At 40.4% G+C, this 12,500-nt stretch overlaps 1 protein-coding gene across 1 annotated transcript in view; it reads right to left on the bottom strand.

Moving 5' to 3' along the window:
• The window catches only part of LOC137999653 (hephaestin-like protein), a 48,623-nt gene that overhangs the window by 15,666 nt on the left and 20,457 nt on the right, over window positions 1-12,500 (bottom strand). Inside the window, exons 3-10 of the mRNA XM_068845498.1 lie at window positions 11,811-12,119; window positions 8,489-8,810; window positions 8,022-8,208; window positions 7,042-7,279; window positions 4,448-4,612; window positions 3,546-3,755; window positions 2,102-2,351; window positions 1-229 (exon numbers count right to left, since the gene is read on the bottom strand). The exon at window positions 1-229 is cut by the window's left edge and continues 8 nt beyond it. Of these exons, the coding sequence (XP_068701599.1) occupies window positions 1-229; window positions 2,102-2,351; window positions 3,546-3,755; window positions 4,448-4,612; window positions 7,042-7,279; window positions 8,022-8,208; window positions 8,489-8,810; window positions 11,811-12,119 (1,910 nt within the window). The remainder of the gene's footprint in view (window positions 230-2,101; window positions 2,352-3,545; window positions 3,756-4,447; window positions 4,613-7,041; window positions 7,280-8,021; window positions 8,209-8,488; window positions 8,811-11,810; window positions 12,120-12,500) is intronic.

Below are 12,500 nucleotides of genomic sequence, written 5' to 3'. Positions count from 1 at the left end.
CAACCCATGTGGATGCATTGAATATTTTCGAGAGGCCATGTTTTTGAAAACCACTTCAATGGTGTCTCCAACTTCAGCGTGCAACATTGGTCCCAAAACTCCCAAGTGTTTATCAGCAGTCGTCCGTGACATTTCCTTCTTGAACTGTGCGTCGTATTCGCGATACACAACTTTCTTGTACTTTCGTCCAATTCGGTTGTCTGTTTTTTGGGTAAAAGTTCTTGAATCTCTGAAAAACAAATAAATCACGACATTTGAAAGGGGTTAAACCTCGATGTGAACGAAGTACCTCAGCTAGCGAGTCAACCATAACAGTTTATACCACAGGAATGACATCTTAATTTTTTCGAAGCCATCGGTGTTTTTTTGTGCAAACTCTAGAGCAAAAGAAGAAATGACGTGAAAGATCTCCCCATCTCGGCAGCCAACAACGCTAGGCTGAATGAAAAACTTTTCATTCATTTGCATGTTATTTCTCTTGCGTTTGCGCATGAGTGGGGTCAACGCACACTCAAATGAATCAGCCATGCGACCACCCTTACTTCATTAGACCGCTGAACGCTTGACTCAGTTTGTCGAGCATCGGACTACTGAGTGCAGGAGGTCGCGGGATCAAAAACTCCGGCCGGACCGAAGAGTAGCCTAGGGCATGGAGTTCCCAGTGTTGTGGTCTGTCCTTTGTGGCTAGAGGGCCGTAAGTTAGAAAACTGTAAAAGGTTAACCGGGTCTCTCTCTCTCTAAATAAAGTTATCGTATGGTATCAATTGAGTGTCGAAAGTAATTTGAGAATGGCTTTGGTTTTGCATTACTTCAGTCAGTGATTTGTTCAAAGTTCTCGCGCCATTTTTACTACCAATCAGAAGTAAAACCAAAACCAATCGTGGCTTGCGCGTGCACATTTTCCAGCGCTTTGTGTCGGCTACGTGTAATTACTTCGAGTTTTGATTGGTTTACTGGATTGTCTCCGTAGTTTTTAATTGGCCAAAGTAATTACTTTGGTTTTGGTTTTGGTTTTACGACACTCGATTGAAACTTGCTCTATTACAGCAGTCTACTAGTGAAATAAACTGTGTTGATCAGACCCCCATTGTTCAAAGCCCGGATAACTTTATCCCGTGGATACGTCACTATCCAGAGTACAAGATATAGTTCACACTCAACCATTTTATTACTTTATTATATAGAAAATGATGAAATACCAGGATTTCTGGTTTTACTAAAAAAATCATATCTTCACCGCGCCCAGTGAAGATATCATTTTTATCTTTCACATGTGAGAATATAGGTGTCGTCATGGTAACGAACACGATTAGCCAATAAAACGCGAGCTTCGTCTTCATTGTAAGATACTTTTGTGCTTCAGTATAATTCTTCTCTACTACATTAACATTTTTATTGCAAAATTATACATAACTTTTGTATCTTGTTTCATGTTACACAACATGCGTGTTTTAGCGGTTGGTGACCACTTTTTCATCATTTTGAAAATGAATAAAACACGTTGTTTTAAATCTGGACATTTCATCAATGTCTATCAGGAGCCCATCAGTAAGAGCTTGCCTCCCCCATACAAGCCCTATGAGTCAACCTTTGCCCGTATATTCTATTTTTAGAACGCCACGAGTTGTTCGGCACTGCACGCGCTGTTTAAAATAGCCAATCAGAATAAATTCATTGTCTAACGAAGACAAAAATAGCAAAAACAATGTTCGCAAATTATGCGAATTGATGTAAATTAATGTAAATGTCAGTCTCCTGCTGAAGGGTTGGTTCTAAAAATAGAAAGATACGGGCAAAGGTTGACTCAAAGATATAGTGCACATGGAGGCTCCTACTCACGGGTTCCTGTATCTATATAATAAACAGAACATTACATGGCCGCTTGGGGATACGAATTTTATCTTCTCGTGCTCGAAGATAACATTCGTATCCCCGCGCGGCCATGTAATATCCTCTATATAAACGCTTTCGGTCAGATGTGCTTGGAGAGTGCATATTCAAGGCTACGTGCAATGAGCCAAATAAAGTATTTGCCACAGATAGAAACTATCGGATCGTAGTCATTAAACTGGGGCCAGTAAGACTGTTAGATTTTACTAACTCGTTATCCTCCAGTTTTTCTCCTGCTAAGACATTCATTCCAGTTGGTGCATAGTCCCACTCTATTTCAACAGCGGCTATATAATAGCGACGAACTTTCCCCGAAGTCGTCACGTCAGGACGATTCGCACAATTTTCGCTGCGGACTACGTATTTAGCTTGCATCCCTGCTGAATAATGGTCGTTGGTCCTGCAGACTAGTGCCCACTCTCCCGCATTATCTGGAGTCATCGTTAATGTTGCAAAAACACCTGAAAAAAATAATTATTAACCATGCTTCTCACAAAAAATGCAATTTTGAAGTCAAGCCACGATTACAAGTAGAATGAAATCGCAAGGATCGAAGAACAAGAAAAGAAAACTAATTGCAAAGTTTTAGGGTTGGAAACACTCCATCTGCTCAATGTTCTGTTCTCTGTAAAGGTCTGGCCAAACGCTCGCAACATTTCAACTCAACATCTTGCAACATTGTTGCGCACAACATGTTGAATACGTTTGGCCACCCTGTTGCGAAATGTTGCAACATGTTGGATGATGTTGGATCAAATTTGCAAACGGTCAAATTTTTTGTGCAGCATTTTGGATGTTGCATCATGTTGTACTCGTTTGGCCACGTTTTCGCAACACTCTTGCGTTAGGGCATGCGCGTTAGGTTCATTTCTTGCGCACCAGGGGCCTGGGGCACATGAACATTGACATTTTGCCTTGAAAATGATGAAAATGTTGCGTGCGTTTGGCCAGCTCCGTTCAACACATTTGGCAACATCATGCAACAATGTTGCAAGGTGTTGCGTTGAAATGTTGCGAGCGTTTGGCCAGGCCTTAAGACTATATACACCTTATTACAAAATGGCCACCATTTTAGCATCCTTTCGTTTGTTTGCACATTAGCCCTTGTTGTCTCGTTCAAGGTTAAATATTCTTTTAAATTTTAAGTTTAAGAACGAGGCAACGACGGCTAATTTGCAAGCAAACAAAAGAACACTAAAAAACGGCCATTTTGGAATAAGGCGAATGAGGGAATCTTTGCTGGCGTCATTGTTACGTTTTGTTTTTGGCGCGAAGGGCAAATTAACGAAGCGCCCCATTCCCCGCGCGGCTTCGCCGCTGGCTAATTTGTCTCTCGTGCCAAAAATACCACCAGCTACCCAGGCTACTCTCAGTCGAGAATCCGCGGGCCGGAATCCTAAATCCTTGAATCTGATTGGGTAATAGCGTGCTCGTAACTGGTCCAGCTTTTAACGATACGGACCACGGTCCGAAGCTTTTTCCGCGCTGATTGCGGAAAATTGAAATTGTTGCGAAAGTTTTCAAACAACGGCGACAGTTATTCGAAAACAACTTCCCGAGAAGACAAATATGTAAGGAAAATATAAACTCGCAAGAAAATGGAAAGTGAATTTTAATACCCTGCTCACAGAAGGCATCGTGGAATTAATGAATACCTGGAAGAAGGCTAACTGTATCCTTCACACTGCCTTCGTGCGTAAAGGTGTTGCCATAAAAGTAGGCCGTGTGCATATCGACTTCATTTCCCAAACCAATCAGATGCCACGATATAGCCTGTCCCCAACACATTTCTAGCCCCGGCAAGTTGGCGTACAGGTATCCGTTAATACCATGCATTTTGTTGCTCTCCCTGTAGTCTTCGTCATCTAAGGAAATTAAAACAAGTATTCATTTGTTTGGCGTCATTCCCAAATCATGGTCACTTACCATTTGTTTTTTTCCATTTATCATCATCATCATCATCATCATCATCATCATTATTTAGGGTGCAGGGATGGCGCTGTGGTGAGAGCACTCGCCTCCTACCAATGTGACGCAGGTTCGATTCCCAGACTCGGCAATATGTGGGTTGAGTTTGTTGGTTCTCTACTCTGCGCTTATGCTTATGCTTGCGTCAACGCCGTTTTCACGGTGCTTGCGTTTATGCTTGCGGTTGTGCTTGCTTGCGCCGTAAATGAAAACCAGGCTTTAGTGCCTCTGCGCTAAATATAGTTGACACTTAAATAAGGTATACAAAAATTTGGTTTTATCAACGGAGTTGATAATGTAAATTGGCCACCGTACAGAGATTCTAAAAGCTGACGTTTCGAGCGTTAGCCCTTCGCCATTCGCTCTGACGAAGGGCTAACGCTCGAAACGTCAGCTTTTAGAATCTCTGTACGGTGGCCAATTTACATTATCAACTCCGTTGATAAAACCAAATTTTTGTATACTACTTCCCCACCGACGCAGCACCACAGTTTCTTTAGAAACTACCCCTTCACTTAAATAAGGTAGATGATGATGATGACGATTGTTATTATTATTACCATTATTATTAAGATTATTGGTCTCCTACCGTCATTTATGAGGCTTGCGTTGGCTTTCATTTCTTTGTTCTTCTCATGATACCAGGACTCGCTCTCATCCGTGACAGTAAAAAGCAACACAAATTCTTTAACCTTTTGTGTTTTGTCGTTGTTTAATGCTCCCTTCTTGCAAGTAAGCAGTGGACCAATCAAACCTACGAATGCAAATGTCATAGAGTTACAACTAGTTTGAACCAAGGTATTGCACACTTTGAAGGAATTTGATCGCGCGGAAGATTGGTATAGACCGCAAATAAAAGACTACTCCAAACGAACCAATCGCTGTTCACAGTCTTCACGTCATGGTTGATCTGTGGCTCGACAACCAACAACCAATAGCATCATGCTACTGCTGACCAATCAGCTAAGTGACCTGAATACTGACCTTAAACAATCCACTGACAGCACGCTTTTCAGTTGTCTATGAAGATGACTTCCGCGCTGGTTTTCAAGATGTCAGTCATTATAAACAGTCCTCCTTAGCAAAACCCACACAGACGATCAAACTCAATCACGGTACAACTTGATAGAATTATTTAACAAAGGCTTTATCGTTTACATTGCGCAGTTTTCTTTGAATTAATATACAAGAAAACATTTTTCCAATATGATTGGCTAAGAGAAATGCACGCACGCGCCAACGCACCCACACACAAACGCACCGCTGTTTGATCCCCAACTAACTTAGTAACCTTTTCCGTTTGGCGGAAAGACAGAATTTACAAAATTTTACAATACCTTGATTCATACCCTCGTTTGGACGAGAGACGCGACATCATCTGTATAAAGACCTTCGAGAAGATTTTTATGCCCGGCTCGCGCCTTAACAGCCTTGTTCCTCCATCAAGGGTTAGCGTGCACGGCCGTTTGTTACGTAAGTCTAACAACTATTCGTTATTCAAATGTAGAACCGAAAGACATAAGTCAAGTTTTTTCCCAACAATGTGCAGAAAGTCATATGGTATATAACATTAAGGGTTGGGAAACCTTTAGAGTATACTTAGAGTAAACTTAAAGTAAATGTTTGTATATATTTTTTATCACATATAGATTTTATTTATTTATATTTTGTAGTCTTAATAGTTTCTTCAAAAGTGCAATTCACTGTATTGTAGACGGTGCGATTATTTTGTGAATAAACACCATTACTATTTAAAAATAGAGGAACCGTAGCCAGGGTAAAACATATTAAAAAATTGTAAAAACGTTCACTGGCTATACATAGTTAAAACTTTCGAGCTTTCGGCGGATATGAATGGCAAAAAATGACAACTATAATATATACAAAAATAGGTGAGACTATAAAGAGAATATATTAACACGGGGGAAAAAAAAAAAAAAATATATATATATATATATATATACATGATTCTAGTGTCTTGCGGGTACGAGAAGAACCCTTGTCCATCTCCTGGGAATTTTCAAAGTCAATAGAGTGATTTGAAGACCAAACGTGTTTAGCGATGTTGGAGCCTCTTGCGTAAGACTTCACATTCCTCATATGTTCTTTTTTTTAGTCTAGTTTCAAAGGATCTTCCAGTCTCGCATGAAGTTATGTAGGCGAGACTGGCAGATCCTTTGAAACTAAAAAAACGAATATATGAGGAAGGCCAAGGCCGCTCCCTAATCAACACTCTATTCTATAAAAAAAAAACAATTAGTTTGTTTGTTTTTTCTTTTTTGACACACTTTTTTTTTACACATTTTTTTTTTCCGTTTTAATATATATATATATATATATATATTGTAGTTGTCATTTTTTCCATTCATATCCATTGAAGGCTGTAGCCTGACAGCCGAAAGCTCGAAAGTTTTAACTATATATAGCCAGTGAACGTTTATACAATTTTGTTAATACCATTATTATTATTATTATTATTATTGATTTTTTTCATTATCTTTGGCTTAGGATATGGTTGCCCCGCATAAAATCAGAAATCTTCAGTTCTGTTCAACTTAATGACATAAATATCACAAAAATACATGAAAATGACGACACCGAGGATAGAAAAATATACACACAAAACATGATTGGTTTCATCTTTTAAATCCGAACACCGCAAAGAAACACTCTTCCGTGAGACTAGTCAAGGGATACGAGTTTAAATGAGCGTGCGTGAAAAGTGGAAAATGATCAGTTTTCTAGTGCGCGTCGTATGAGTACACAAGGGAGTTTAACAACGACCACAGCTACCGCGGCGACAACGCCAAGAAACAATATCATCTTTGGTTAAAAGGGGACAAATAATCGTGCTGTGCGTGCGACACGAATTCGAGAACATATTTTTGCGTTGCTCTGTATGACGACGTGAAATCACCAAAGTTGAGGTTTTGATGACAACATGAACACACATATGTACAACTTTCATTTTCTATTTTTGCTCTGAAACAGCATGTACCAATTTATTTTTAGGATACCTCGCTAGCATTGGGTGTCGCGATCGAGGAGGAAAAATCGCGAACACCGACGATAGTGCAAAGTTATATTTTGAAGCGACGTTTTCAGCGACGTCGTGGACACAAATCTTAAAGTCCCTTTACTCGAGCGCTTGCAAGCTCCTGTACGCTTGGAACATAGACTCACCCGAATATGTATCTTTAACCGGATCGACGCTGGAATGATAAACCCACGTGATACATTGAGCATCGGTCAAAGTTGGCCCAACTTCCTCGGGCACAGTCCAGAGATAGGTGAAAGTTTGACCAGGTAGAACACTATCATCTGCCTTCTGAGCTCCGGATGTACCATCTTCGTACAGGGCTCCCTCGTTCGACTTGTTATAGAAAACTCCGTGTGGTTGAATACTAAAGTTATGGGTGGCCTGTGAGCAATTAAATTAAGACGGAGAATAAACTGTCTCTGTAGAGAGTTCCTCTAAACATATTAATCATAAAAATTACAATTTCCTCGATGGGGATTGGTTTTAAAACTGCTATTTTCCACTAATTCACTTGCCAAGGTTGTTATCGGACAGTTCAATAAGCCAATCACATTCAAAGTTGTAGTTTAATACAACCAATCACAACCTTGGTTTCAATCTCCATAGAAACACTGTAGTGACGAGCAGCGGAAGAAAAAATGTGACGAAAAAAGGCGAAAAGAGAAAGAAAGAGCAAGGGAAAGTAGACAAATTTATAGAAATGAGCAGGTCGGACTTGTCGTATGGTAAGCAAAATAGTTATAAAAAATATCTGAAAATAAAAACGTAAATATATGATAATTGAGGAGCTCTGCTTTTAGGTTTGCCTATATAGAGATATATCTTATTTTTAGCGATCATCAGATAATTAGGGAGACACTTCTCAAAACTTGGTTGTTACCCAACCGAAAACCTCCCCTGGGTGCCAGATACTTAGCTTGCAACGTAACCACTTCCGGTACAAAACCAAATCATCTTGCTTGACTCGACTACCCCGTGAACGCAAATATCTTTTCTTTTTTTTTTGTGAAAGCAAAGAGATCGAACTGCACCAAACTTTAATGTGTTCTGGAACTTGATTATGTCAGTTTACTATTTATTCCTAATTTATTTTTTTTAATAGACTGAGTTCTCTGTCCCTTACGTTGTTCTTGAAGACCACTTCAATTACATCACCAACTTCTGCGCGAATGACCGGACCCAAGAAACCAAGATAAGCGGGTTTCTCTACTTTCGTTGTAAAGGTGGGGTCCGTATACTCTTCATAAATTGCCTTCAGATAGGTTCCTCCAATCCTTTGGTCATTTTGCTCAAAGAAAACAGCTGAATCGCTGGGAAAAGACAAGCAAAAAGTGAAAAAAAAAAACAAAGAATCATTCGTTATTTTTTAATGTTAGCTTGTGACATTAGAACCAAAAGACTTAAAACAACATTTTCTGCCAAAAGGTAACTGTCTCCTTAATGGGAGAACTCCAGTTTTATGCAGAAACATAAAAACTCACTGGTGATTTCTTTTATTGCTATATTTCTTTACAGAAAAAAACTCGGGGTAAAAGTTTCATAGGCATCTGCCGAATACGTTTTATCGAACTGCACAAGTTAAGTGTTTACCTCCCAGGTGCAGTCAGACTCTCTCCGTCCATTTGATTGACATTAGATGGCCCATAGTTCCACTCTATCTCGTTTGCGGCAATGAAGTATGTTCTCTTTTTCGAGCCACTTACAGTTGGCACAGCGCCAGTTTTCCCGGGACACTTTGTGACGTTGAACAAAGTGTACATGCCGGCGTTATAGTGATCATTGACGAGACAGTTAAGCATCCACTGACCGAGATTTTGCGCCTTCATAGTCGCAGTCACAAAAGTAGCGGGAAGAAGAGAGGCCACATCTTTGCGATGGCCGTCGATTGTGAAACTCTGTCCATGGAAATACGCTGAACAATGACAAATATAGGGAAAAAACATTTAATTAAGCCAAAGTCAGCTCCATAAAGAACAAACAAGTCAGCATAATTCAATGATTCTCTTTCACTTGTAAGCCTCGATCAGGGTTTGTTTTACCTTTAACTTACACGTATACCAACAAATGCAATGTTCTCATTATTCGCTCCCTGGGAGACATAAAGCGCCCTGGGAAAAAGACACACGCCCCAAATCACGCGCAAACGAGCAAGTAAATATACACGCAAGCAAGAGATATCTTGCTCCTCGCGATAACCTCCGTGCGCTTACACTGTGCGTCTGACTAAAATCTTCACGGGCGACGTAGCACATGAGCTCTCGTAAGGTACAATTATCTCGCGATCCAAACCAAAGAAGTCACTTCGGAGAGGATTTGGCCAAAATGGCTATTTCTCTTAAAGTGCCCATAACCCCAAAATGTTTTTTTCGCTAAAATCAGAAGGGGAGTCAGAAGGGGAGTGGGTCTATTCCTGTTTTGACGTCACAATCTACTTTACACGCATTTTTACAAAGAATTAATGCAATGTAGATCAGTTTGTGACGTCAAAACAGGAATAGACCAACTCCCCTTCTGACTCGGTCGTGAACAAAGATGCTTGGATTTTCGCAACTTTCGAAGCCTATAAAATGGCAGGATTTGTTAGAAAAAGGAAAAAATGGCCGCAATGCGTTTCGAACAGGTGCAAAGATTCATTTTAGCGAAAAAAATATTTTGGGGTTGTGGGCACTTTAAGACGACTCTTGAGAAATCGAGAATAGTACCACTTATTGTGAGAAAGGGATGACGATGATGATAATTTATAACCCATAATACGCCTTTCAATTACTTGAGAAATGCTAAGTCGAATTATTAACTTTTCAATCTCGGATATTGCCTAACTGCCGTTCTGATTGGCTCACTCAATCTCGGTTATGAGCTCATAAACCGTAATGACCTTATATGGAAACTGATTCCGTCGGTCTTTTTGTAAAAGCTGAGACAACATCCTGTCGTTATGTAATTAAAACAGTTCAGAATTTAATGAAAATTTTATAAAACAATTAATGTACTCGTGCTTATTGGATATGAGACTGGTTATAGCCACTTCGGCGCTACGCGCCTCGTTGGGTATTTACCATCTCATATCCAACGCGCGCTCATGGAATAATTGTTAATTATCTCGTAGGAGACGACCTTGTCTTTGGAAGGGGAAGGCCTGTTACCAAGGAAACAGAAAGGCTGTAAAAGAGGATCACCTGGTACCAACGACCAGCTATTTTAATAATAAGGGCAAAACAGCTAAACCAAAGGCTTTTGATATGGTCCCAAATCCATGATTTCAGTGTGGCAGAGTACATAGTGGTGCAGCCGCGGCGTTGTTGGCGAATGGCATGCAAAAGTGGCAATCAGTCCTAACATCAAAGGAGACTGGCTGAGAGCGTTAAAAGTGGAATTTTCCATGGGGACTTATTGTCACCACTCTTGTCTGTTATAGCCCATGTTATACCCCAATGGATACGAGTTCGTCGTAAAACCAAGATTAACCACTTTCTATGTGTGGATGATCGGAAGTTGTCTGGCAACTTCTAGAGGGATTGGGAAGATGTGGAAATTCGGAACCAAAGTGCTGCCATGTTGCATCTTAGAGCGGTTTTCAATTGAGTGCCGTAAAACAAATACCGAAGTAATTACTTCGACCAATCACAGAAGGTGCAAACAGTGTAATGAAAAAATCCAAATTCGTAGCAATTTCGTGTAACTTGCTCAAAGCGCGGGAAAATCGGGTGTGTAAGTCGGAATTGGTTTTGGTTTCCCTCTCACTGGTTGATAGGCGACCCAAACTCGCGTTACGCGCGAGACGTGGCTGTGACAAGCGTCACGTCAGCAACAACACTATTCAAGGCAATAGCAAAGAAGCGAAATGTTATCAATGAATGAACGAAATAAAGTAAGTTAACTCACCTCGTTTATTTTGTTTTGTCTTTTTGAGCCTTTTTTTGACTGTTTTGGGACGTTGTTGTTTGAGAGGCTGTCGTAATCTTCCAAAGACAAGGTCAAGGCGGTCAAGGCTGGACACAGCGATTCACGGAAAAATGCACTCGAAAGCCTTTTTCTCGCCGCAAAGCGAGTTCGCTGCGCAGTTGTTTCTTCCAACGAAACGAAAATAGTCTGTTTTCTTCCCTGATCAGCTTGCTGAAGCATTATCAGTTCGGCTCGAATGAGAAAGATTTCCTTCACATTTCCAGACCGGACAATTGTCCACACATGCTTGTGCTCGTCTTTTCGACTACGGGACTGAAATTAGGGATCTTGCCCGCCTGCATGTGCCATTTACCCCTCCCGTACACACAAAGCGTTTCCCCACAGTCCACGTTAGTCCACGTATATTTTCACGAACAGGATGCGACGGTGTACAAGAGGGGTAAGTAGCACTTGCTTGCATAGTGCTTTCAGCAAGCTGATCAGACAGGAAAGAAAATAGACTATGCTCTTTTCGTTGGAAGAAAAAACCTGCGCAGCGAACTCGCGTTTCAGCGAGCAAAAAGGCTTTCGAGTACATTTCTCCGTGAATCGCTGTGTCCAGCCTTGTCTTCGTCTTAGGAAGATTACGACAGCCTCTCAAACAAAAACGTCCCAAAACAGTCAAAAAAAGGCTCGAAAAGACAAAACACAATAAACAAAGTGAGTTAAATTAATTTATTCGTTCATTCATTGATAACATCTCGTTTCTTAGCTCCTTCGTCGTGAAACCAACTCAAAAAGCAAAAACAAATTGCCTTGAACAGTGTTGTTACTGTGTGAAGCTTTTCACAGCCACGTCTCGCGCGTAACGCGAGATTGGGCCGCCTATGTGTCAATACAAGGGAAAATGGAAAGAAAGTATACATGGGCAAATATGTCACATATCGTATTAAAATTTTAAAGCGATTCGCCAAACGATAATACACAGCCTCTCCTTGCACTCCATTTTTTTACCAACTTATAGACTAACCTGTGTGGATGTCAACTTCATTTCCAATCCCCGCTAAATGCCACTTGACAGAGTCCCCAAGACACAGGTCCAAGCCAAATAGATTTCCATAAAAGTAGCCATTGATAGCATGCATTTTGTTGCTTTCCATGAATTTTTCATCATTGCGATCTACTGTGGACGAGTTACCGCAGTATTCCTTAATATTTTCATCCAGAAGCCAACTATCATTTTCATCCAGCACAGTAAACAAGCCTATGAACTCCTTGTCGACTCCTGCCTGTTGACCTTGGGAGGATAAAGCGCCTTTTTTGCAAGTCAGCATAATACCTAAATAGTAAATTAATCAAAATTCATCATCGTTCACAGAAATACAGGCAACTGGATTTCAATGATGCTCTCAATGTGACTGCGCGATGCAGTTATGAGCTATGCTGTCAGTCGCTATTTTACTTTTTAGCTACGTGATGCAGCTCAAAGACCCACATTTCACCCTTGCTCACCAAAGAGTATCCAGTAGCTCAGTGGTTAGATTAATCAAAGTATGCCTGGAAAATAAGTCCCAACAGAGTTTTTTTTTTTTAATGAGTCAAAAATTAAACAGTTTTACATTAATTAACATGCTTTGGATCAGCTTTCAAAAACCATGCACCATAATTTTAACCACTATGGAAAACACAACATGAACCGTTTTTTTAGCATTGTTCAGCT

The sequence above is a fragment of the Montipora foliosa genome, chromosome 4 (assembly GCF_036669935.1).
Source record: "Montipora foliosa isolate CH-2021 chromosome 4, ASM3666993v2, whole genome shotgun sequence".
Classification (NCBI taxonomy): domain Eukaryota; kingdom Metazoa; phylum Cnidaria; class Anthozoa; order Scleractinia; family Acroporidae; genus Montipora; species Montipora foliosa.
This window is presented reverse-complemented; position numbering and strand designations above follow the sequence as displayed.